The sequence below is a fragment of the Schistocerca gregaria genome, unplaced genomic scaffold (assembly GCF_023897955.1).
Source record: "Schistocerca gregaria isolate iqSchGreg1 unplaced genomic scaffold, iqSchGreg1.2 ptg000182l, whole genome shotgun sequence".
NCBI lineage: Eukaryota > Metazoa > Arthropoda > Insecta > Orthoptera > Acrididae > Schistocerca > Schistocerca gregaria.
In genome coordinates, this window is record NW_026061732.1 from 86548 (window position 1) to 110181 (window position 23634).

A 23634-nucleotide genomic window follows, 5' to 3' on the forward strand; every position below is an offset into this window, starting at 1 on the left:
TCCTTGATCTAGAGAGAAAAATGTATATGTCACGCGAATTCAAAATAGTAACAGGCACAGACTACACATAAATCAATGTTTTGGCTGTTCTTCACCAGTGAAAAAACCATGCCCGTGATGGGGCGGGAGATCGTGATATCCAAAGATTTTCCACTTTCCGAGCATTTCTCCTACTTTGAACGCAACCGCCCCTTGAAGGATCAGGCCAGAGAGGTAGAAGATTTCTCCAGGAGTTATCGTAGCAGTCTTAATTTTTTGTATGAGATATTGATTGGATTCCTTGCTTTCTTTGCCAGTGTTCTTCCAGAAGCCAGGAACCCACTTTAGTCCCAGCACCTTGCTGCCCTCTCTAGTTTCCGTAAAGATCCAGAGATGGTTTCGAACGAGGGAGATGTTTTTTGATACCGTTTCAGAAGGCTGTTGTACGGCGGCGACCTGAGTGCTGGCTTCAGCACGACGGGGGATAAAAGCGCGGGGAAACCCACGCGGAGCAAATGAACGCATGCTTATCCTGACAAGGGTGGGTGGTGATAAATTCGAGCGGGAAGATCGAGAGAGAGAGAGAGAAGGAGAGAGGTAAAAGCCAGCAACAGAGCGAATGAGTCGAAAAGGAATAGTGCTGTTGCGGTATATAAGCGTGGGGTCAGTGCTTAATAGATCTCTGCTGCAGATATAGAGCAAATAAGACTGAGTGCTGTTAAAAGAAAAAAATGTCGAAACTTTTTGGTAAAAATATTTTAGTCAGTTGGTCAGCCATTCAAGGAGTGTGTTTGTGTCGACCATGTCAAGCGAATCAGAGATTCGCCAGCTGTTTCAAACGAACGACCCAAACATCATTGAAAAATGTACGAGTTCGGAAGATATGAACAAACACATATGCATATAATATACATACATGCAAAAAAGAGCACTTGAGATGTCAAATGAATTTGAAACTGCCTTTATCAGCTTTCGTCGAGTCGCCGTTCTAAACAAACGCATAGGTATGCAAATATGCGTGCAGGTCAACTTGACCGCAGAGAGCTTGGCTAATCAGTGGGACGCCTTCACCATCCGAAATCCAAAGTGGGCTGAGCTTAGCACTAGCAATCTAGAAAAGTTGAATCAATATTTGCGTAGGAGAAACTCGCGACCAAATGCGGCGAGGGATTGCCAGACGAAAAGCAACCAAAATACCGAAAGAATAACTTTAGATCAGGATGCACTGAATTACAAAAACGATTGTTTTGTGCCCGCAGAAGTTTCTTCTACGGAGCAACTAAAGAGCAGTCTTGACTGTTCGGCTAGCTTGAGTCAGAACAAGGAGAGCCTCGCGAGCCTGAAGTTTTTGAGCGTTGACTATTCTCAATCAGAGAATTTTCTTCCGGACCTGGCTGACTTGTTCAAAATTCTTCCAAATAGCAAATTTGGCAGCCGTTCAGACAGGGAGGAGATTGTGTGGGCACATTCTTCGAGTAAGGCTTACCAAAACCACAAAATGGAGCGAGCGCATAATACGAGTGTGCCAAAGGTAGAAATCGCGCCTCCATGGAACTCTCCTGTTTTTTTGAAAGGCTACGAGTACATGTACAACGATTTTGCACAAAGTGCCAAGTTTAGTTCCGCCAGGCTCAAAGAAATCACCGAGTTGATCGTCGAACGGAATTCCCTCGAAGCGCCTATACCCATACTGTCTCAAGTGACTCATACGCCCGTTACGGCGTGTGGGATCCTTGTGCCAGAAGAAGGTGAGAAGCTGAACGAGAGATCGGTCTGTTTGCAGAGCGGTGCTGTAAGAGTCAAGCTCGACCTGTTGGATATCGCACAATGCTCGCTCTTCTCAGGTCAAAAAGTGGTGGTGCGAGGTGTCAATCCGTATGGCATTCGTTTCATTGCACAAGCCATCTATACAGATGCCACACCCGAGCCTAGATCGAACGATGTCAAAAGTGTCTCCCTTAGGGCCTCGGGGCTTATAATCGTGGTTGCACACGGGCCGTTTACGTCGTCGGAGGATCTCGCCTACGAGCCGCTTTTCGCAATTTTGGAAAGGGTGAAGGCTTGCCGACCGAACGTGCTTATCTTGATGGGGCCGTTCGTCGACGAGAGCCACCCGCGCATTGCAGGTGGGAATTGCCCAGTTGATTTTCAAGTCATCTTCGAACACCTGGTCAGGAAAATAGGGGCTGCGGTAGCGCTGCTTGACACTCGAGTGGTAATTGTACCGTCCTGTCGCGATGTTCATCACTGCAATATCTTGCCTCAGCCGGCGTTCCAAATCGCGTCCAGCGGAGGTGATACGGAGCGCTTCGTATACGCGCCCAACCCGAGCATCCTTCGAATCAATGACTTCGACTTTGGCATTTTTGCAGAGGACATTCTGTCCTGCCTTTATTCGGTGGGATTTGTTAAAAAAAGTGCTGAACCCGAAACGAATTCCAGTACAAGTTTATTTTCACATTGCCTGCAACAACAGTCGTTCATGCCTGCTCTAAGTAGCAACATGTGCGTAGCGGTCGATCAGTACGAACGCGGCTGTACCATGCCCTTCAAGCCCGATGCCTTGATTTTGGGCTCCGCAATGAGCCCGACCTGCCAGGATGTGCAAGATACACTATGTATCAACACAGGCGAACTCTGCAAGGAGACCAACGGCGGAACCTTCGCGATTATTCAGGTTGAGGAAATGGACGAAGCAAACGCACAAGCACCGCTAGCAGAAAGAGCTAGCGTACAAATTGTTAAAATATAAAAACCGACGAAGTCGTGCACGCAGTCAAACAATGAGACCACCTGGACGCCTCACCTGGGCCAGCGTTCGTTTGAGACAGCGGTATTTTTGACGCGGACGTCGGCCGAGAACTAGGCTCCGTATGCGTTCCGCGCTATGAGCGAGTTCTCATCTGTGCCGGTGCGGGCTTGCGGCGGCCCAACCTCGAAGTTGGCCACCGGGGAACACGGTTGACGCGCAGAGCTGGCCGGCAATGTAGAGTGCATTTACGCGCATTCATGTCGTTCGAGCCATTTGCCTAGATTCGTATAGAGCGTCTAGCGAGATATGGCCATGTGTGTGTGCGTGTGTGCCTCTACAATGGGTTCTGGCGTAATAGCGCGGCGTCGTAAATGTCGGTTAATTTCCCAAAGGCACGATACCCCTGCTGTATACGTGTATATATATATATATTAAAATTTTACAGACAAGTGCCAAAAAATTCAATATTCCGACCCCAAAATCTAGCTTTGTGTGAGCTTTGAGCATTCTTGTTTTAAGTCTAATTGATATAGGCCCTTTTCTAAATCAGGATGTACCAATCGGAGTTGAAAATCAAACATAAGGTTATTATTGTGGGATCTGGTCCAGCTGGTACGCCTCCTTTTGACGAGAAGAATTCCTCCGTACCTCTTGGATGTTCTCTGTGTACTGAGCTCGTTTCGACGCCTTTCTATTACAAAAGCCTTAACTGCCGCCATATACGCGGCGAGGGCTGATCTTTTCCCTCTCGTTGCAGCTGGTGAGACGGACGACCGCAACATGCCAGGGTAAGTTCTCTCCTCGAAGAAAGAGGTTCAGATCAGACGCCAAAGTTTGACTAGTTTGACTGACGACTCTCTCTCTCTCCTGAACAGAGGCCAACTTATGCTCACGACTGAGGTCGAAAATTTTCCCGGTTTTCCAGATGGCATTCAGGGCCCTGATCTGATAGAAAATATGATCAAGCAAGCTAAAAAGTTCGGAGCCCTAATTATTGAAAGATGGGCCACGGAGTTTTTGATTAAGGAAAATGAGCCTTTTAAGGTTAAGGTCGGCGACGTTTGGTACGACACTCATTCTATAATTCTCGCCAACGGCTCGTCTGCCAGGTGGCTAGGATTGCCCGACGAAAACAAATTTCGAAATCACGGTCTTTCCGCATGCGCGACCTGCGACGGTCCTTTGCCTTTCTATCGAAACAAGCATCTGTACGTTGTGGGCGGCGGAGACTCTGCGGTGGAGGAGGCCACGTTCTTGGCCCGCTTTGCGAGCGAGGTGACGATCATTCATCGCCGCAACGCGCTACGTGCGAGCAAAGCCATGCAAAAGCGCGCACAAAACCATCCAAAAATCAACTTTTTATACAATTCAAAAGTGGTCGAGTACAAAGGCGACAAATCCTTGGAGTCCATTGTTGTAGAGAACGTCTTGACTGGAGAACGCTCGGAGTTACCAGTCGGCGGCTTGTTTATGGCCATCGGACATGAACCGGCCACCAAACACCTGAAAAACACGAGCATCACGCTGGACGAGCTCGGCAACATCAAAACGAAAAATCACGTCGAAACCAACATCGAAGGCATTTTCGCCGCGGGAGACGTCCACGACGTCCACTACAGACAAGCAATCACGGCCTGCGGGTTTGGGTGTATGGCTGCAATCTCCTCCGAGCGTTGGGTCACAGAAAAACTGTCAAAACTAGAGACGTTGTGACCGCGCACCGAAAGAGAAGTACATGTAAAGAGAGCAGTGTCGCGTAGCGCGTTTCCTGCTCGCAAGCAAGTAGTTGTATAAGAGCAGTGTTTACATAAACACTGATACGATTGAGAAGAAGACACGTCAAAAATATAATTTATTTATTTGTTTTCAGTTTTGAAGCCGCTAGTAGAAGAGTTGGGCGAGGGAAAGGGGCGCTCTCCCAGTATCTCGACCATATCGGCGCTAGAAATGACTTCTTTTTTCAGCAAGAGCTGAGCAAGAGAATCGAGCTTGTCTCGCCGGCTCTTGAGCAATTCTACAGCGCGCTCGTATGCCGAAGACACGAGCCGGCGAACTTCTTCGTCAATCAACCTGGAAGTATCGTCCGAATACAGACGATGAGAGTAGGGTGCTTCGCTCGTGTTTGGTTTAAATGAAACAAGGCCGATAACTTTCGAGAATCCATATCGAGTCAACATTTCGTGGGCCATATTGGTTACTTTGTTCAGGTCATCCTGGGCCCCTGTAGACAACTGGTTGAATACAATGCTCTCCGCAGCGCGTCCACCTAAGATCATACACATATTGTCCAACATTTCTAGCTCTGACGTCAAATATCGCTCTTGCTTTTGGTACTGCGAATATCCCAACGCGGCTGTTCCGCGCGGAACTATGCTCACCTTCAACAGTGGATTGGTGTGTTCCAGTATCCACCCAATGATGGCATGCCCTGATTCGTGGTAGGCAATTGTGTTTTTTTCGCCTGCTTGCAAAACTTTGGTCTTTCGTTCTAAACCACCGATAATTCGCTCAATCGCCGCTTCCAAATCTTCTATTTCTACAGAATCTTTGTTTTTTCGCGCGGCGATCAGGGCCCCTTCGTTGCACACGCTCGCGATGTCCGCGCCCACGAATCCGACTGTCAAATCTGCCAAGCGCTCGACGACCTCTTCCGCGGGGACTGCCAACTTAATAGGCTTAAGATGAACGCGAAAAATGTCTATGCGACCTGCTCTGGTCGGCGCATCGATGTTGATTATTCTGTCAAAGCGCCCGGGCCTCAACAGAGCCTTGTCAAGAACGTCTACACGATTTGTACCGGCAATCACGATAATATTTGAGGTACTGCTAAATCCGTCCATCTCGACCAACAACTGGTTAAGCGTGTTTTCGCGCTCGTCGTTGTGAAACGTAGACGTCCTCGAGCGCCCAACTGCGTCGATCTCATCAATAAAAATGATACACGGTGCCTTCTTCCTTGCCTGGCCAAAAAGCTGGCGAATTCTCATCGGACCAACACCCACGTACATTTCGACGAAATCGGAACCAGAAGTCGAGAAAAACGGCACGCCCGCTTCTCCCGCCGTGGCCTTTGCCAACAGAGTTTTCCCTGTCCCAGGTAATCCTGTCAGCAAAGCTCCCTTAGGAATTCTGCCTCCCAACCTCGTAAATTTCTCTGGGTGCTTGAGGAATGAAACAAACTCTACCACTTCGTCCTTGGCATCTTCCAGTCCCGCCACGTCGCTAAATCTCACTTTCGGCTTCGTTTCTGCCGTGATGAGCGACGATCTGCGAGCGGTGGTGCCCGGTGGATCGAAAATATTATTCCCAGGGGCTCTAGTTGATCTCCAAAGAGCAACGGAGAGACCAATTATTAGAACTGTAGGGATAATTGAGCGAACGGTAGACCAGAATCTGCCTGGATATTTATACACGACCGGTACAAAATCTTCTTCTTTGATGTTACACTCAATTTCTGCCTGCCTTAATCTGCGTTCAAACGAGTCCGGATGCCCAATTCGCATATAATATGCCGGAATCGCACTGTTGGTGAATATGTGAGCTATATCGTTAACGATCACCAGTTTTTGTACCCTGTGACCCTCTAAGAACTTGGTACGAAATATAAAAAAATCGATTTCAGTTTCGGATACTGTGTTTGATAGAGAAGCGCGCCACGCGGAATAGGTGAAAATGCACGCGAATGTTGTCGCTACGAACATCAGAATGTTAATGTTCGCAGGAGGATTTGAATCGCCGTTGCTCGGGCTGTTTGGGCTATGGCCGTGCTTTTCAGCGGTGTTATCTGTTTTCGCAGTCTTTTCGGTGTTGTCCTCATGTGACTTGTTGCTCTTTTTGTTTTCAGAAAAGGCGTGCGTCACCTATGGGTTACACAAAAAAGGGATTAGAATGTCGAGGAGCCCAGCCTTTTACGAGAGGCGCATACATACAGAGTACCCATCATTAAGAACAGGATTATTTTTAAGCCACGCTTTGAAATCTTGAACTACAAAACGGCTTTTGGAAACAGAAATGAAGCGGACAAAAGACAGACTAGGCGACCGCAAAACAAGGCGGCCGCCTCGGCTGCGATGAGGTACGACGTCTGACAACCTATTGATAGAGTAAGGTGGTTTGCGTGTTCCACATTTTTGATATGCCTTTGTAAAAAGCATGGATTTCGTACGAGAGGCTCAATAAGGTTGAAAGGTAGATTATTATTCAAAAAAAACTAGAACAGCAAAATCACGAAAATTAGAGAAAAATGATCTTGATTTTTTGCGCGTATCGAATCAATAGACTAGAGTTTGCAAAACGATCGACGAATCGAATTGAGCGTAGATTCGCTTTCCTTGACAGCTTCTTTGCTCCGAACCGATCTGCCACTTCGCCAATCATTCATGGCGGCTCACCGACCTCGACGATACAAAGAGACAATGTCCTGAGGTTCAAATTCACGTTCAGCGCAAAATCTAAAGCATCCGGGGCACGAGCTAACGATAGCGAATATCCGCGGCCTCCGCAACCCAAATCAGAACACACATGAACAACACACTCCCAAGACAATGCAAGAGTATACTTCTGGAGGGAGGAAACACATAATGACCGACTGACTATCAACTAGTATTTCGTGCAGATAATCTTATACTCCCTACATAAAAGAATAGCGGTGCTTTCCTAGGCGAATGGCCTTCGAAAAAGTACAAATATCAGAGTATGAAGGTAACACCTAGTATAGTCCTGACTGTCCCGCTTTGAGTGAACTTGCCAGATTAAATGCTAGGAAAGACTGCACGGCTTTCGGCCCAAGACAGAATTATTCGTGCCTACTTCCAGACGTGCGCGCATACGCATATTTGCCTATACTATGTAGAGAATATTTATGTATCCATATACGTGTGTATATACACTAGAATGCGAAATGTGAAGGCGTACTACGGTCAAGAGCATACATCTGTCAGCAAGGTCGTTGCTGTTGTACGATGTCACGTTCTGAGGGATTGCAAACTCTGCACAGTCTTCATTGTTAATTGTGTAAATGTCATTGTCGCTATAAAAATAGTCAGTTCTTGCAAAATAGTGCGCACAAATAATTGTAAAACTGCTCTGTACACTATTATTTAACGGCCCGTTTTAAGCAAACACAAAGTGAGACAGTCTGTGTACAATAACCGCCCTCATCATTTCTTGTTTAGATGTCGGGTACGTGAAGGAGCCAGAAGGAGGAAGGTTATGCACATGTTGAACCAGCTTCTGAAGCCAGAAAGGAGAAAATTTAAAGACATTTTTTGCATTCAATAATCACAACACACTTATTCTTACGATATAGCCTAAATTGTCATCATGTGCCACCTATCACCATTTCGCGTTATTGTGCTGACTCGTTTTGAACCGATTCTGTTTGAGAGATGGATGATAAGATCAGTTCAGAGACATTGTCAAAGCTTCGAGAGCTTGAGATAGATCTGAAAGACATTATTCTCGATAATGACAACGGTACGTTTGAATAAAAAAGTAGGATAGAAGAGTGACAGCCAATGTAGAAATACAAATGCAAAAAAAAAAACACTATTCCTTCAGAGGCACTGACTATGGGCAATACTGTTTTCTGAAGATGGCGAGAAATGCGAGGTTGAGCACGGCTCGAACGGTTCGTTCCCTCTTCAAGACCTAGGCTTTTTAGGACCAGGTCCTCAAATTGAACCAGGTCCCCCTGCAAAGCAGGAGGACATCTCTGTGTCTAATTCTCAATCGAGCACCAAGGCTTTAGACTCGGTCCCTTCGCACAATGGTACGGGTTCTCCTGCCCCGGTGGAGGCGGAGCCTTCGTTTACGTTTGCTGTGAGTAGCGGCCCTGGGAAAAATTGGTCTAGAAAAAGCATTGCTAGTGTTCCTGTATCTGTTTCTACGCCCGGCACTGTCGTTAGAGGCCCAAGCTGTGCAAATTGCGGCGAATTGATTGAGGGTCCGTTCGTTACGGCGGTTGGAAAAAGCTATCATCCAGCTCACTTTGTTTGCGTTTGCTGCTCTCAGCCATTTCCCGGAGGTAAGTTCTTGGTTAGAGATGACGAGCCTTACTGCGAGAATGACTACTACGAACTATTTAGCGAGCGATGCAGGACCTGTGACCAGGTCATTCGTGGTCGATATATTCAAGAAGGAAATTTCTATTACCATACTGAACATTTTCTATGTTCAGCGTGTGGAGCCAAACTCGCAGGTGCGAAGTATGTTGCGGAAGATGACGATATTCTGTGCGTCTCTTGCAACAAAAAGAAGAAAATGATGGTTCAGCGAGAGATCTGTGCCAAATGCTCCCAGCCCATAATCGGTAGCGCTAAGATGGTCGATGGAAAATATGTGCATTACGACCATTTCACCTGCGCAGAGTGCGACATGCCCTTATCTGAGAATTGCTTCAATGAATGTGAGGATTGCTACTATTGCAATGAACACTATAGGGAACTCATGAAAAAATTATGTTACCACTGCAACCGTCCTATCAAAGGGCGTATTATTCATGCTATCATGCATTTATGGCATCCGGAGCACTTCTGCTGTACTGTCTGTGGTGACAATTTAAGCTCTGCGACTTTTTTTGAGCATGAGGGAAAAGCTTATTGTAAGACACATTTTCTAGCTATCAGCAAGTACATCTGCGAATACTGCAAAGTGCCTGTTATCACACAAGGCGTTGTATTCTTGGATAAGCATTATCACATCGAACACTTCTTGTGCACGTCTTGTTCGACGCCGCTAAATTCGAAAAATCTGAGAGAGTGGGACTCGAAGCCATACTGCGTCAAGTGCTATAAAAAGCTACCAAGTGAGCTAAGGAAGAAGTACAAGAAAAACAAAGTCACTATGAACAAAATTAAGAAAAAGAATGAAATGAAGGCGGCAAAGAAAGAAAAAGAGAAGCAAGCTCAAAACCTTGAGAACTGAAGAGAGAAGGTGAAATTAGGGCGGTACAATCTGATTTTTGAAACTCGACTCTCTTTTTACAAAAACGAATATCTCAATAAAGATATGAACCGTAAGTGATGGGTACAGAAAAATAACGTTCATATGACGTAGGGCTGCTCATATCATATAACTGCTTACATGACGTGCGTACAAATTGATCATGTTCCAACGCGTGCCACTAATGAGCATGCATCGTGTACAAGATACAACGTTTTTCATGAGTTAAATGCGGTCTTGAACGTTGATTCAACTCCTCTCTGTATATAGTACACCTGTATTGAAGAAGAAAACATGTACGCGATTCTCGTTTCTACTCAGAAAAACAGCGTTGAGTCGCGCAGTTCGAAATCGGTCTCCACGCGTAGAGACAATTGCCTCATATGCTTTTACTGTTTCATGATCGAAACACCGTGCGTCACTCTCTGCGTGGGCACCGCATAGTAATGAGCTATCGAGAACTCCCTCTATTTTACCTATCCGGAGACATTGTTAAATACCAAAATCAGACAGTCACGGACTAGTGGAACTTCAGGCACTATGCTGCGGCGAGAAAAAAAGGCTTAGTGTGTTGTTTCGATAGAGTAGTGAAGCGGCTAACAAGAAGGTTAGAACGTTTTTGTCGAAGTTCTCCTGTACAGTTCTGTTGCGCACATATACTTTGTTTTTTACGTCTTCAACCTGCCTTGAAAATACAGTGGTTCAGTTGTGAGGCTGAGAAGAACAATGGCCATATGACAGCAACGCTGTATCGCGGCCATCCGACTGGCCATCAATGTTCTAAACGAGCGAGTAATTTATCCTGAGCAATGTAATTTTTATTGACCAAAAGGAGCTACGGAAAATACAAGGGCACTTGTGAAGCTATTTCGCTATGTAGCCTCCCAGCAGAATATACCTATATTATTTTTGTACATTGAGGTGATAGCGCATGCAATCGAACAGATTATTCTGACTCAATAAGGATGACAGGCTGCAATAAAGGGCCACCTTGCTACAACATATTTTGTGTTCACGCTGGAAACGCAATAGGGTTCATTTGTGCAACGTATATCAGGCACCAACTTTAAATTTTGTTAACAATTATCGAACGCAAATGGGCCGATGAAACAAACTGAAGTAATGTGTCACAGTGCCGGCATAGGCTGAAGAGTTCAAAATCCGGTATTTGTGTCTCTTATATCAACATTAGGCACATATTTATGCTGAAATAATTTCTTATGCGAAACCACTTTTCAGCTTAAAAAAATGCGCAGCAGTACCAGTCTACATACAATATGAATAGACATATGACGCTTGTACAAAGTAAAATACGGTTTAATCTAAAAACACAACAGAAAAATATGAAAATCAATATTGTTAAGCTATAGAAGGGAGAGTCTGCAATTAGTTGCAGCTGTATTGTCCGAATTATTTCGTACGGCTTGTCTGGCCCTGGAGCGATTAAACAGGATAGAGAACAAAAAATTACTGTTATAATTAAACCTATATAAATGGGAGACATCGACAAGAATTTGTGATTGAAACAATTATCAAAAGTACAATTTGTTTAATTGAATTTTAGTATGATGAGTGATTTTGTCCGGCAAAAATAGATGTATTCAAAAGCCTATGAGCGAGCGGACAATTTGCCTAGATTATCTTGAAAGATTTAATAGAAGCATAGTGATCGCTATTATATTTGGTCTCTAGTTGACATTCTTTTTATCAAAACTATTATATTATATACGAATCTTCAGCACAATTCTGGCACTGAAAAAATTAACTGATCAGATTTTCTGATTATAAAACCCCAAATTTAGTTTGGAGGCATGAAAGCTTGCACCTTGAATCTAGCGTTTGAAACCTAAGCTCTTAGTCAATTTGTAAATGCAAAGGATGCAGACTTGCTGACACGAAATGTAAAGAGATATTGATTAAGCTAGGCTGACTGTTTGGTATACCGCCTACGTGTACTAAAAAAAATCGAGACGAAGCCTAGAGTGCAATTCGCGTCTAGATGAGCTACATTTTTTATTAGACAGCGCTAGGTTTAGATTAGCGTTGTATATACAGGAATCCACGAAGATCAAAACATGAAATAAGGAAGAATCATAGAACAATAGAGCCATTATGAATACATTATTGTATCTCATAAAATTGTTGGAATTTGTCAAAAGCTTTACAACTGGTCATTTTTAACTTATTCGCCTTGCTTTAAAGTTTTTAAGGCCTCGTACATTCCCATTGCAAATCCGTAATAGTAATATGCCCACAGCATGGACGTGTTGTCTTGGGTGTTAGGCATGTTATATCTGTTCATATTCCAAGGATTGAAAGAGGGAAATGAACAAAAATTGAAAGCTGGCGGAGGAAAACTGGCGGAGCTGTCAAAGTAAGAGGGTGCATAAGGAGGCGGCATCTGATCACTAAAGTTCGGTAAGTATTGATTTTGCCCGTAATAGTTCACATCTTGGTAGTTATGGCGTTTTCTTTTTTTCAAGTTTTTAGTATTCGTGCTTGTATCAGCTGCTCTCGAATGTTCGTCATCATCTGCAGTGTCTTCTTCATCCTCAGAAGAATCCGAGCATTTTTCCTGGTATGTAGATTCAGGACCATATGTAGAAAAGCCGTTTAGCGATGGGCGTATTTTTTCAGCTTTATGAAAGTGTTGTTTACCTTTTTTTTGTTTTTTTGAACTAGGGCGACAATCCGCGTACTGTGGGCAAAACCCTTTATCAGATTGAGCGTCTGCTTCACAATCTTGAATATTTTGCTCCTGCTCCAATTGGCTCGGTCTTTTCATTCGGCTTTTCTTTATTTTGGCAGGTGTTCTCTGAACAGATTCTTCCGCAACTTCCTTTTTTTTTACTGAAGAGCTGCATTTGCTAATGTCATCTTCTTCTACAGGGCTTTCAGCAGTAGAATGCTTAGTATGAGCTGTCTAGGGGGAGAGATAATTATTGTTAACGGATTGCACAACATTCGCTTTTTTACATAAAAGCAGTTCATACATTGTACTCTTTTATGGCATGGTTATATGCATCGATAAGTGCTGTGTCATCCCATAGATTGTCATCTCCAATACTAGACTAGGAGTATAGATCGAAGTTAATTGACTGGACGAATAATGCGCAAAAATATTTTCTAAACAATTCCTGTTTCGAGGCAGCCTTTATTAAATCGGAATAACCGGCGATGCAGGCTCTATTCTGTGATGTGCCCTTTTGAGTTACACAAAGAAAACTCAATCAGTAAATTTAGGCGGTAAATTGTTTTAAATAACGCCTTATTATATCTGAAAAATTATACGTCAAAGAAACATTTCGACAGATAAGAGGTGGTGTTTAAATACAAAATACATAAGGCCAGGTAAAACACTTGGCTGAGACACCTAGCAAGGGTAATTTCATGCGTAATACATACGGAATTCGAGGGCTGCGTTTCGGAAATCCTGTTCATTTCAAAAGCGAATTTTACTATGAACTAGATAAATATTGTAATAGAATTTCTAAATCGCTAGAACTTAAAGCGCTTTTTAATGAATTTAATGAGCTTCCCTAGAAGAATTGTTTCGATGACATTAAATTTCAAACTTTCGAGCTTTAAAAAGCAATAACTATGAGCAAGCAAGCGATAAGATTGTGCGCGGCATAAGGTTGGTATTGAATCAAATAAATTATTTTTTCGAGCATAGGGACCATAATTGGACAAGAATGAGCTTCCGAGTTACGTGAAAGGTTGATATGCATATCAATCGCTGGGATTTCGATAGTAAAAACATTGAATAGTAGGACATAGCGTGGATAAAAACTCAGGAAATAGTTCCTCGGCGACTCGAGGAATAGTTTTGACTGAAGGCATTATTTTTGAAGCTTCAGTGTTTGCTGAATATCGTCGAGGCGTTGAAAGGATTATTTGTATCTCCACAGAACAGAGCGGATAAAAAGGGGGCACAGAACGTTTTTGTTTACAGAGGTTCAGAGCTGCTCGGAACAAAAAACATAAAACTATAAAAGGTGAGAGGTGGCAATATTAGATCAGGTTCCAGATTTGAATTTAGTATCAATACAACATAAAGACCAGTTTTAAAAAATAAACTTGGCTCAGAAATACAAAAACTAGCTTTCTCTTCACGATTGGTTCGGAGGATTGACAGATATTGTTTCGTTTCATCATCTAGGCCGGATAAAAATTCGACTAGGTATACGTACCTTTTTTTTTTTTTTAGAGGTAAAGGTATTTTAGAAATAGATCGAACGTTGTATTAAGTCAATGCCGAGGCAGCATTGGAGGACTGAAAGCAATGGAATAGACAGCTGCAAAAAGAGAGAGTATCAGAACGAATGGAACGACCCCCTTGTCATAAGATGTGTTTATAATTTTTTAAAAAAAATGAACAAAATCTTTGCTTCGAAACTAATTCTGTTTGGTGCGCGAGAAAAAAGGACATGAACCGTTGTAGTTAAAAGCTGAATTTGGGCCTAGCATTTAGTCATGCAACCAAACTAATAAAGGAATGATGTGGCTTTATCAGGTAGAGTTTGAATTATTATTTACAGAATTCAAGGCGGAAATCTTATTTTTTTATAATCGTTCTAATGGCAATAACACAAAAAAAATTTACAAGAGGTAGCAGTTAAGGAATGCCAACATATTATCTTATAAAAGATTGCACTTTGTCGATATCTACATTAGACATAAAAATTCGTAATAGCGGCAAATATTAGCACGCAGCTAATAAGAAAATAAAATGGATATTGCATAACCGACGGAATTACTAAGAATGGCTTTTCGAATATCTCAACGGCACACATTTTTGTGTAGGCGTGACTTCACTAAAAAATTACTACGCATTCTCCGAGGACTTGTTTACAATAAGTTTTTTTCGTCTAAAATGCACAGATCAAAAAATTTGCGCCACCAGTGTGGTTTTAAGGTAGAACGTGAAAAAGGACGACGCTGCTATTTTTATAGGTGACAGGGATGTATGATGCGATATAGCTTGTTTTTTCTTTTTGATGCGCCTGAGCTCCTGCACTTCGAAGAGGGAGGGAGTCGAAAAGAGGCAGTCTTCGATTGACTGGCAGCAAAAATGTTTGCAGTGAACGAAAGTAGGAGGTTACAAGATTCGCTGTCGACAGCTAAAAATATCACTCAACTATTATAATGTCAAAATAGACGTTTTTTACGTTAATTAGGTAAAACGTTTAAACAGTTGTGGAAGCATTTTGAACAGTTTCTCGGGTGTGCATGTACATCAAAGGTGCGGACGTCCGTGGAAAGAGTCGACGGAGAGAAGGGATAGAGATGACATGTTTTTTGCACAAAATTTATTTCTCTTGAATGAAAATTTGCCATTTAAAAATTAGAGTAACCCAAAACCTGAAGAATGTCAAATGCGTTGAATCGAGCTAAATCTGATGAGGGTGTTCCTGATTGGGTGAGGATACAGACCAAGGTATGTGAGTCATTGCATTAATCTATAAGGGAAGAGGCGCAGAGCTAGTCTGATCTTTGGTCGAAAATTATCGGTTCGGCTTTGAAAGCCTCGATTGAGCGTTGTTTTGGATGTCTAACTACAATGATCGGTTTTAGACGTTTACGCGTTGGTGCAATAAGATAGTTGATGGTAAAAATGGTCATGTTTTCACGTGTCTCGAGGAGGATTTTGCAGACGGTATTTCTTTTAACATCCTGGTCTCGTGTTTGGTAAATCAGAACCTCATAATTCATCCAAGTCCAAAGACGAACTTTGCAAAATTAGAGAATCTCAACAGGGCGCTCTACGTGTTGACTGAAATGGAAAAGGTGACGCTGATTAACATTTCAGCAGAGGACTTGCTCAACAAGAACAAGAAGCTGGTGCTTGGATTGGTGTGGACCCTCATACAGAAATACCAGATAGCACATCAGACCGACTTGAAGTTGAAGACAAAGTCCGTTTTGCTGAATCGAGTAAACGACGCGATCAGGGATTCAAATGTGTCGGTAAGCAATTTCTCGGACCAGTGGAAGGATACTGCGGCATTTTCTGCATTGGTGAATTCGATTTCGCCGAACGCGTTTGATGTTGTTAGACTGGATGAAGAAGAGAAGTGCATCAAGAAGTTGAGTTCGATTTTCGACTACGCCGACAAAAATCTCGAAATCACGAATCTACTCGACGCAGAAGACGTGGTTAAATACCCGGACGAGCTGTCGTTGATGAGCTACATTTCCATGTACCTCAATTGTTTGGAAAAGAAGAGGGCCGGATCTGTTGACCCGTCCCGGGTGGTTGCTGAGGGTCCTGGCATCGAGGAGGCGGTTGTTGGTACAGAGGCGAGCTTTAGGGTGATTACGAGAACGAAACCCGAAAATTCCGTCTCCGACAAGTGCGAGGTGACAGCGGAGCTGGCCAAGGTGACGGAGTCTCCTGATGGTCAAGAGGGCGTGCCTGTCAAGATCGAGCAATTGGAGGATGGGGTGTATCGCGGATCGTACATTGCACAAGAGCCTGGATTGTATAATTTGAAAGTGTCGGTCAACGGTCAGCCCATTAATGCCTCGCCGTTCCAAGTGAGTGCCAAGGAACCGGCGATAAATCCGGAGGATTTCCGTGCCAGTGGAGAGGGTGTAGAGTGCGCAATCAGTGAGAAGGATACGGATATTGTTGTCGAAAGAGTGGACGGAGCGCCCATTCGCCCGGGTGTTGCGTTTGAAGCGTATGTGGAAATTGACAAGGAGAGCAAAATCCCCATCGAGTTGACCCCTCTTGGAGACAGAGGCTACAGCGGAAGATATGCGTTGAAGGATGTCAGAGGCGACGCCGAAGTGTTCGTGAACGTGATGATGAACAGTGGGGGTGAGTCGTTCCACGTGAAAGGGTCGCCGTACGCGGTCAAGTTTTATTCTCCCGAGAAGGGGAACGTTGAGGTGATTGTGGATGAATGCCCCCCCGTGGTGGCGGGGGAGCCGATTTGCGTGCGCATTCGAGCAAGGGATCGTTTTGGGGACTTGAGGCCCGTGCCGGGTCTCCGGTTGGAAGCGGAATTGGAGTCCGATCCACCGGTGAAGGTGGATGTCGTGGATAAGGGAGACGGAGACTACGAGTGCTCGTTGGTGCAGACCAAGGCCGGAAAGTATCCTCTGGCCGTGTCAATGCAAGGAAAGCCAGTATCGAGCGCCGCGTTCGTCGAGGTAGTTCCGGATGTGCCGTGCTCCGATAAAACGTCCATTTACTTGCTGTCTGACTTCGACGATGATGAACACAAGTTTAGCGTGGGCGAGCACATTAAGGGACAAGTCTTGATCAACGACCAGTACAACAACCAAATTACCAATGAGCAGGTACCGGTTTCTTTAGAAGTGGTGAGTCCGACCGGGAAAAAAGTTGACGTAGAGACGGCGACAGGTTCAGACGGGATTTTGAATTTCAGCCTCGTGCCGGACGAACAGGGACTGCACAGCTTGTTCGCTAAGATAGGAGAGGGGGATGCGGAGAAGCCTTCGTTCGAATTGAATATCTCCGAGGGCGACAAGGAGTTAAAGGTGTGGATGTGCGAGGACACCAAATCTACGTTCAAGGCGGGTGAAAATGTATGTTACATTTTGCACACAGAAGGATGGAGTGGAAAAAAGCTGAAGGATGGACAGATTTCGTTGTCTGCCAAACTGCCTGACGCGGCCGTAGAATACGACCTTGTTGAGCCCGATGCAAACGGCGATCCTTGGATGATCGTTTGTAAGTTCCTGCCCTATGTAGCTGGATCCTTCGAACTTAAAACGGACGTATGTTCTAAAACTCAATCCCGCTCTTTCTCATTCCCGATACAAGTCGTTCCCGCTGAGCCCGATCCCCAGAAGAGCACGTTAATGAAGAGCAGTCCGAACAGGGTGTACGCGGGCAACACATGGCAATGCAAGTTTTCTTTGAAGGATCGCTACGAGAACCCCATTACAGAAGGAGCTCTGTTCGTTGACATCAAGGTGACGCAGGTGCTCGATCAGGACAACGCGCCTTCGGTGTGCGATAATTTGAATTTGAAAGGCGTGGTCACTCCCTCGCCTACCCTGTCCATCATAGAAAACAAGGACGGCGTCTACACTGTCGAGTGCGAGCCCATAAAGACAGCTGGCAAATACCGCCTGTATGTCATGCTCGGCGGAACACCGATCGAAAATTCCCCATCGTCGTTTTCAGTGAAGCCCTTGGCCACCATATCGCCGGAGATGTGCTACCTTGTGGGCGTAGCAGACGGACGCGTCGGGGAGGAACAAACCGTGACCTTAGTGTGTCGAGACGAGTTCGGCAATTTAACGGGGTCGAGGAAAGTTCACGTAAACGCGAAGTTGGTTGGACCAGAGCAGGTCCAGACACACGTTGCCTATCAGCAAGACGGGGTATACGCGATCAGTTGCTGTCCCACCCTGGCTGGCGAGTACACTTACCGCGTGTCTTTAGACAAGAAAAAGGTAGATTTGGGCGCTTCAGGCCTCCCGTACAAGCTCCAACTGGATCCAGCGGATGTCGACGGTGCGTCTTGTACGGCAACCGGAAAGGGCCTTTACCGCGCTAAGTCCTCAGTGAACTCTGGTTTCCGAATTCAGCTGCGCGATCGCTTTGGAAACCCCCATAAAACCAATCCTGGCGTCTCGACCGACTCGTATCTCCTCTTCGTTTCCGGGGACTCCCTTGCCCTCGTAACTTCTGATTTACCCTCTGACCCCATTCCGGTCTCGCTGTCCGACGCGGGCGACGGAACTATCGAAGCGAAGTATCAGACTTCGCGCAGCGGAGAATACGCTCTTCACGTCCTGGTCCAAGAAAAGCCAATCCAAAAATCGCCGTTTTCTGTGAAGGCAACGGCAGGGCCCTATTACATAGACCACACCCTCACACAATTTCCGGAAAAGAACGTGGCCGGCCGCCCCGGACCTGTCGTCAAACTTTGCGACCAAGCCAAAAATATCTGCACTAAGAACAAGTCGACCCCGAAAGCCGTGCTAGAGCCGAAGAACCACGCAGAATTTCCCTTTGCCAAAGACGGACCCGTCTCTTACACATTAACCTATCCACCGGATCTCACCGGAGACTATGATGTTCATATACAGGTAGATGGCCAAGAAGTACCAGGTAGCCCTTGGCCTGTCAACATCGAGAAGTGCCCCTTAGACGAGCAGGATCAGCAAATGCTCAAAAACATGCTTCCGGAGTCCGCCGACGTCATAATCAGCTGTCTAGAACAAGTTGACGAGACCAAGCGATGTGCCATAATCAAAGAACTTCAAGGGTTGTCCAAAATCCAAAACCGTCATTCTGTGCACATAAATCATCCTCACAAGGACAAAAAGAAAAGGTCCCAGCAAGAGCAGTGACCTAATTGCTGACGGTGAGAATTCGGGCAATGCTCTTAAACGCAACTCCTGTCTTTTGCAGCAGTTAGAATAAAAACATTGTGTCTCTAGAAAACCGATCTAATTAGTTGATCCCTTTGCATAAACACGTATGATAATATATATAGAGTGCTCTTCTGCCTTTTTTTTTGTGGTCACAGTCTTGGAGACGGCAATGTGATGTCCTGTCATCTTTACATAAAACTAAAGTAGCGCTCCAACGTTTTCGAGCACGCGCGTCCATATCAAGACCATATAAGCGTGCTCCAGACCAGGCCCCTAATCACTTGAAGCTCGTTCGGAGGTTTCAGATCATAACCCTTCTTTTGTAACACGTCACATCCGTTCTGATAAAAAACAGCAAAGCAGCTTAGATTCTAGAGTTTCCGCGTTTCATATTCTAAAAAAATAACTCAGTATATCTCCCACGGTAGAGGATCTACTTTCCTAGGCTCCTGATTCGATTCCATCGACCCCATCTTACCGCTGTTTTGATAAGATTCCATGTTGTTATTGTTTTGACTTGGAAGTGCCCCAATGGATTCTAACAAGTCAGTGTAGCTTCGGTCGTTTTCTTCCAGTTTAGAATTCTCTTCCTCAGCTGATACCAACCCTGTTACATCTTCTCCTATACTCTTCAAAAACTCGATGTAATCTTTGGTCACTTCTTTAGACTCCCTTCTAGGTGCCTCTTTTTGTTGAGTTCTTGCTGTGTTCATATTTCCCCTTTGTGTGCAGTCATTCGAAGTGTGTGAAACCTCCCCGCACCAGTAACAGTGGATGTTTGGCATAGTCCATGACCTCGCCATGTGCATGTCCTCGCGCTCGTGACTTCTCAAAGTCCCGTTCAGCTCAGCCAACTTGCGCAACTGCTCTCTCTTAATATCGTTTTTTCCCTCTTCAACCGGGACCAGTAGGCGCCTCACGAGGTGTTCTGCATGATCGATCGCCTCTTCAGTGTCTGCCGTAATAATTACGTGTAGGTCTTCGTCCTCGTTGTTGTCTTTCGTCGCGCTTCTGCCTTTACCTTCTCGAACGGACCCTTTGCCGCGAAGCGAAATCTTCGCACCTGTATCACGTTCCATCTGCTTCTGTGTCAGCCCACGTGGGCCAATGATGAGACCGATGAAGTTATAGTCCGGGTAATCCTTCACAGGGACGTATATCTTGCGAGACTTTTGTGTGGTAAAAGGACGATAGTCTGGTGGTGGTTTGTAACCCGGCACAATAAACTTGGCGTGCTCGACAAGCCTCTGGCGCTCCGCCATGAGCTTATCCTTACCCCTCTGTTCTCGAGTGTTCACCCGCTTACCGCATTCGTCGTAAATGGGCGGGGGAGAAGGCGACCTAATATCATTCACACACATTAGTAATGCAAATGTGTCAATTATTGCTGCTGGCTCAACACGCTATCCGGTCTATTTCTTTGTACCTTGCCCTCAGTTCCGTGTCGAGTAAGCCATTTTGCAGTTTGTAGCCTATTTCATCAATCCTGAACCGCGTCATTAGGGCCTCTAATTCTAATTCAGACAAGACGTCCGGTATAAAAGTAGGGAGACCAGGTATGAGCGATTTACTACCATCAACCCATCTAGAATAACGTCGAGCGCCACTCTGTAGCCTATTAGGATGACCACAACCCTCAGTCATCTTGCAGCCTGTACTAAATATAAACAAATTTTTTTTACATGAACTGCATATTGACTGAAATTTTACTCTGTACTCGATGAAAATTTATTGTAACAAATGTATTGCCAATATTATTTATGAATGATTCAAATTTAAGCGAGACTCTACGAGACCAGCCGCGCAATTATAAAAGAAAATTTTCAGAACTCAAACGTCATGATGAGGGGCAAACACCCAACTTTTATGAAACCAAAAAACGAGAGGTATCTGGCCGGACAAAAGACAATGGTATTGTTTAAGCATACGTTCATATTTTTTCAATCGTTTTCGTACTCCACTCGCTCTACTTTCTCACCTTTCCTCTTTTAGAATGCGATCAAGAAGAGTTGGCGCTTTCTGATATTCTAATGGTTATTCAAGTTCTGTGCTCTCAATTTCCCAAGAACGAAGAATCGCTCAATGGGATCATCCCGGTCGTTTTAAATTCGCAGATTTATTATTCAATCGTCGATAAAACTTTCGTCGATAGAGAAGTGAGCCGCTTGCAGCGCACAGGCCAAATTCGTATATTTGGCATTCCTGAGTCTCAGCTAAAAGAATGCGCTATCGTACTATCTACTGACTTGGTCGCCCTGATTCAGAAGCTCGAAGATAACGAAAACTGCTTCGAGGCTAAACGGATTTTTAGCGCGTTTACGCGAGTCATAAGTTCATATTATTTAACACACATATCAACTAATGAGCTGATAAAGAGACTAGGAATAAATGATTCAGACAGAGAAAAGTACCTTTCAATGCTTCTCCATTCTGGACTTATTGGGAGACGAGATGTTCACTCCTATTGGTTCACTATCCCAAATTTTGGATCTTTGTATAAGTGGGTTTTGAAGGGAAGAGAATTCATAAAAGACATACTGAGGCGTTGCAAATTTCAAGAAATGACACAAGATGTACGTTGACATAAAAGCTTCTAGGACAAGGTGGGTTGATAAACTGCTATTAACAAGGTAGAATCGCTATCACTTCCTTCTCTTATATATTAGCAACTTTTACAAAAAAGGCTGAGAAAAGACCCTTTCAATATGCTGTTTCACTTAAAAGATGCCATTGGATTGGGTATTGTATTGAGGTATGCACACTCTCTATAATTCTTGTGCTGTGAAGCAAAAGACAGGTACAAGCATGCTAACCATTTTGTACCAAGACTGGAAGGGCCTTCAGAAGTGCTGATACACCTTGAGTCACAATAAATCAAAATTGTGCATATCTTTGTCTCTCAATATTATATACATAAACGTAAACATAGAGGTGCTGCTCCGTCAGCAGAGATTCACCTAGATGTATTATTGTGTCAGGCTTGCTATTTCGCGAGGGATGCAAGATCTGATTTTTAACAGTAATTTACATTGTGAGCACGTGTGCCTGAGAAAATAAAGCCTAACAACACAGTACAAAAGAATGATTCAGTGTCTTTTTTTTATCCCCCGCCAGCTACCCTGTATGTACTTTTTTGGGGATATGTGATATCAGAATCCTTTATTACTCCTGTCATGTGCATGGCTTTAAATTTTTTGATAACGGTACCGCTGTCTGGGTTTTTTCGATTTTGTTCGTTTTTTTGTTAGTATTAATTCTGAAATTGCTACTTGTTTCTTCTGTAGCATTATGTCTAAAGTGTCTCAGCTAACGAGCTATCTCAACAGGTATGTGGACATGACATGACCGATGCGTTGTAAGCAGGCTAGTTCTTGCGCTCATTTCTACAGCAAGAGCTGCAGCATGGTACTGTCTTCAGTTTGCACCTTCAGAAATTCAGTATCATACTGTACAGCGAGGGAGAGCTGGCATTTGCTGTTATCTCATGTTACATATCTCTGTTCATTCTCTTTTGTGCCCCATTTGTATACTTTTTATTTAGCGCTAAGATTTGCCTCGCCTGAAATGCAAAGCTAATTAACTGCTATTGGTTTGTGCCATCTTGTTATTCTTCCCGATAAAAAATAGCGGTCAACCACAGAATGCGTTATCTACGGCGTTAAGCGATCCTCCCTACGATGCCTCCCCTGATGAAAAGGTTTGCAATAATTCGTATTTTTGAAATGCAAGAAATAATGTCATGCACACCTGACATTTTGAAACCAATGCTCGATTTTTGTATACACTGGCCTTGTTCGAACGAGGTCAGATACGCCTTCTTACTGCGAGCCAATTTAGACTAACACTTTGTTTTTAGAAATCGGATATAGATGCAGTAATCAACGTATTGGTTGCCATCAAGGAAAAACAAATTCAGGAATCCATCGATAAGCTCTCTACGGATGAGATGGATATCTTAACTAAATACATATTCAAGTACGCAAATCATGCAGAGACTCTTCCGTTTCATCTCTTCGAACTCTCCCTTCATGAATGTATTGTGTCAGGCCGTATATTGATTTTTGATTTTTCTTCATTTCAGAGGCCTTGAGTCTGGCAATAATTCTGGTGTTTTGTTTAAATGGTTTGCTGCACTTCAAGAGAAAGCTGGTTTGGGATCTATAGTTCGCTACATGACCGACTCCAACAGGCTCTGAATTTCTAGCCACACATACATTCTCAACAGATCAACTTGATTCTTGTAGTGAACCCTGTTGGACAAGCAGATTCAGGAATAGCTTAATTGTTTAAAGTTACCTTTAGAGAGTGACAGGCACATTTTTGATCAAAACCTCAGAAAATCTAAACTAGCATATTTCGCAGGGAAATTTACAATTTTATTTTGTATTTGTACCCTCTAACGATACAAATAGGAGGGCTTTGATATGGGGACGGTGCTTCGCTGACAGAAATGAATTTCGTACTATGCGTGCTCAAAACTATGTGCAATATGATTCACACATGCATACATAGGCCATGCGAAAATTTTGAGGGCTAGGTTAACATCAGCGCTATGATAACGGTGGAGAATATTTTTTGTACTCCTGTGAGGGAAATTG

At 44.1% G+C, this 23634-nt stretch overlaps 7 protein-coding genes and 3 long non-coding RNA genes across 11 annotated transcripts; 6 read left to right on the forward strand and 4 right to left on the reverse strand.

Annotated features, from left to right (window-relative positions):
* Positions 1-985: 985 nt before the first annotated feature.
* On the forward strand, positions 986-2731 carry LOC126304727 (DNA polymerase alpha subunit B-like). The gene has a single exon (XM_049991902.1). It carries the CDS (start codon positions 986-988, stop codon positions 2729-2731), a length of 1746 nt encoding a protein of 581 aa, XP_049847859.1.
* A 481-nt stretch (positions 2732-3212) lies between these two features.
* Positions 3213-6357, forward strand: LOC126304763 (thioredoxin reductase-like). The gene is made up of 3 exons (XM_049991945.1): positions 3213-3343; positions 3435-3519; positions 3607-6357. Exons 1-3 carry the CDS (start codon positions 3283-3285, stop codon positions 4442-4444), a joined length of 984 nt encoding a protein of 327 aa, XP_049847902.1. The 5' UTR covers positions 3213-3282; the 3' UTR covers positions 4445-6357.
* LOC126304750 (ATP-dependent zinc metalloprotease FtsH-like) lies at positions 4555-6941 on the reverse strand. Its single transcript, XM_049991929.1, has 2 exons — positions 6661-6941; positions 4555-6591 (listed from the first exon to the last, which is right to left on the reverse strand). The coding sequence occupies exons 1-2, from the start codon at positions 6883-6885 to the stop codon at positions 4588-4590; spliced, it is 2229 nt and encodes a 742-aa protein (XP_049847886.1). The 5' UTR covers positions 6886-6941; the 3' UTR covers positions 4555-4587.
* Positions 6942-7825: 884 nt separating this feature from the next.
* LOC126304754 (LIM domain-containing protein B-like) lies at positions 7826-9659 on the forward strand. The gene is made up of 3 exons (XM_049991934.1): positions 7826-7912; positions 8117-8206; positions 8325-9659. The coding sequence occupies exons 1-3, from the start codon at positions 7906-7908 to the stop codon at positions 9653-9655; spliced, it is 1428 nt and encodes a 475-aa protein (XP_049847891.1). The 5' UTR covers positions 7826-7905; the 3' UTR covers positions 9656-9659.
* A 5-nt stretch (positions 9660-9664) lies between these two features.
* On the reverse strand, positions 9665-11191 carry LOC126304770 (uncharacterized). Its single transcript, XR_007553168.1, has 4 exons — positions 11095-11191; positions 10948-10995; positions 9828-10737; positions 9665-9727 (listed from the first exon to the last, which is right to left on the reverse strand). It is a non-coding gene; the product is annotated as an uncharacterized LOC126304770 (long non-coding RNA).
* Positions 11192-11675: 484 nt separating this feature from the next.
* On the reverse strand, positions 11676-13157 carry LOC126304772 (uncharacterized). Its single transcript, XR_007553170.1, has 3 exons — positions 13079-13157; positions 12667-12876; positions 11676-12596 (listed from the first exon to the last, which is right to left on the reverse strand). It is a non-coding gene; the product is annotated as an uncharacterized LOC126304772 (long non-coding RNA).
* A 1420-nt stretch (positions 13158-14577) lies between these two features.
* LOC126304742 (filamin-C-like) lies at positions 14578-19110 on the forward strand. Of its 2 annotated transcripts, XM_049991916.1 has the most exons (4): positions 14578-14640; positions 14834-14918; positions 15044-15113; positions 15251-19110. In XM_049991916.1, the coding sequence occupies exons 3-4, from the start codon at positions 15045-15047 to the stop codon at positions 19010-19012; spliced, it is 3831 nt and encodes a 1276-aa protein (XP_049847873.1). In that variant the 5' UTR covers positions 14578-14640; positions 14834-14918; position 15044; the 3' UTR covers positions 19013-19110. The 2 variants fall into 2 exon arrangements, with proteins under 2 accessions (XP_049847873.1, XP_049847872.1); XM_049991915.1 differs by lacking the exons at positions 14578-14640; positions 14834-14918 and having other exon boundaries at positions 15023-15113.
* Positions 19111-19123: 13 nt separating this feature from the next.
* LOC126304762 (branchpoint-bridging protein-like) lies at positions 19124-20741 on the reverse strand. Its single transcript, XM_049991944.1, has 2 exons — positions 20463-20741; positions 19124-20377 (listed from the first exon to the last, which is right to left on the reverse strand). Exons 1-2 carry the CDS (start codon positions 20678-20680, stop codon positions 19444-19446), a joined length of 1152 nt encoding a protein of 383 aa, XP_049847901.1. The 5' UTR covers positions 20681-20741; the 3' UTR covers positions 19124-19443.
* A 95-nt stretch (positions 20742-20836) lies between these two features.
* Positions 20837-22068, forward strand: LOC126304773 (uncharacterized). Its single transcript, XR_007553171.1, has 3 exons — positions 20837-20947; positions 21029-21609; positions 21703-22068. It is a non-coding gene; the product is annotated as an uncharacterized LOC126304773 (long non-coding RNA).
* A 241-nt stretch (positions 22069-22309) lies between these two features.
* LOC126304766 (actin-related protein 2/3 complex subunit 5-like) lies at positions 22310-23403 on the forward strand. The gene is made up of 4 exons (XM_049991949.1): positions 22310-22362; positions 22664-22733; positions 22893-23011; positions 23118-23403. Exons 1-4 carry the CDS (start codon positions 22325-22327, stop codon positions 23230-23232), a joined length of 342 nt encoding a protein of 113 aa, XP_049847906.1. The 5' UTR covers positions 22310-22324; the 3' UTR covers positions 23233-23403.
* Positions 23404-23634: the final 231 nt, after the last annotated feature.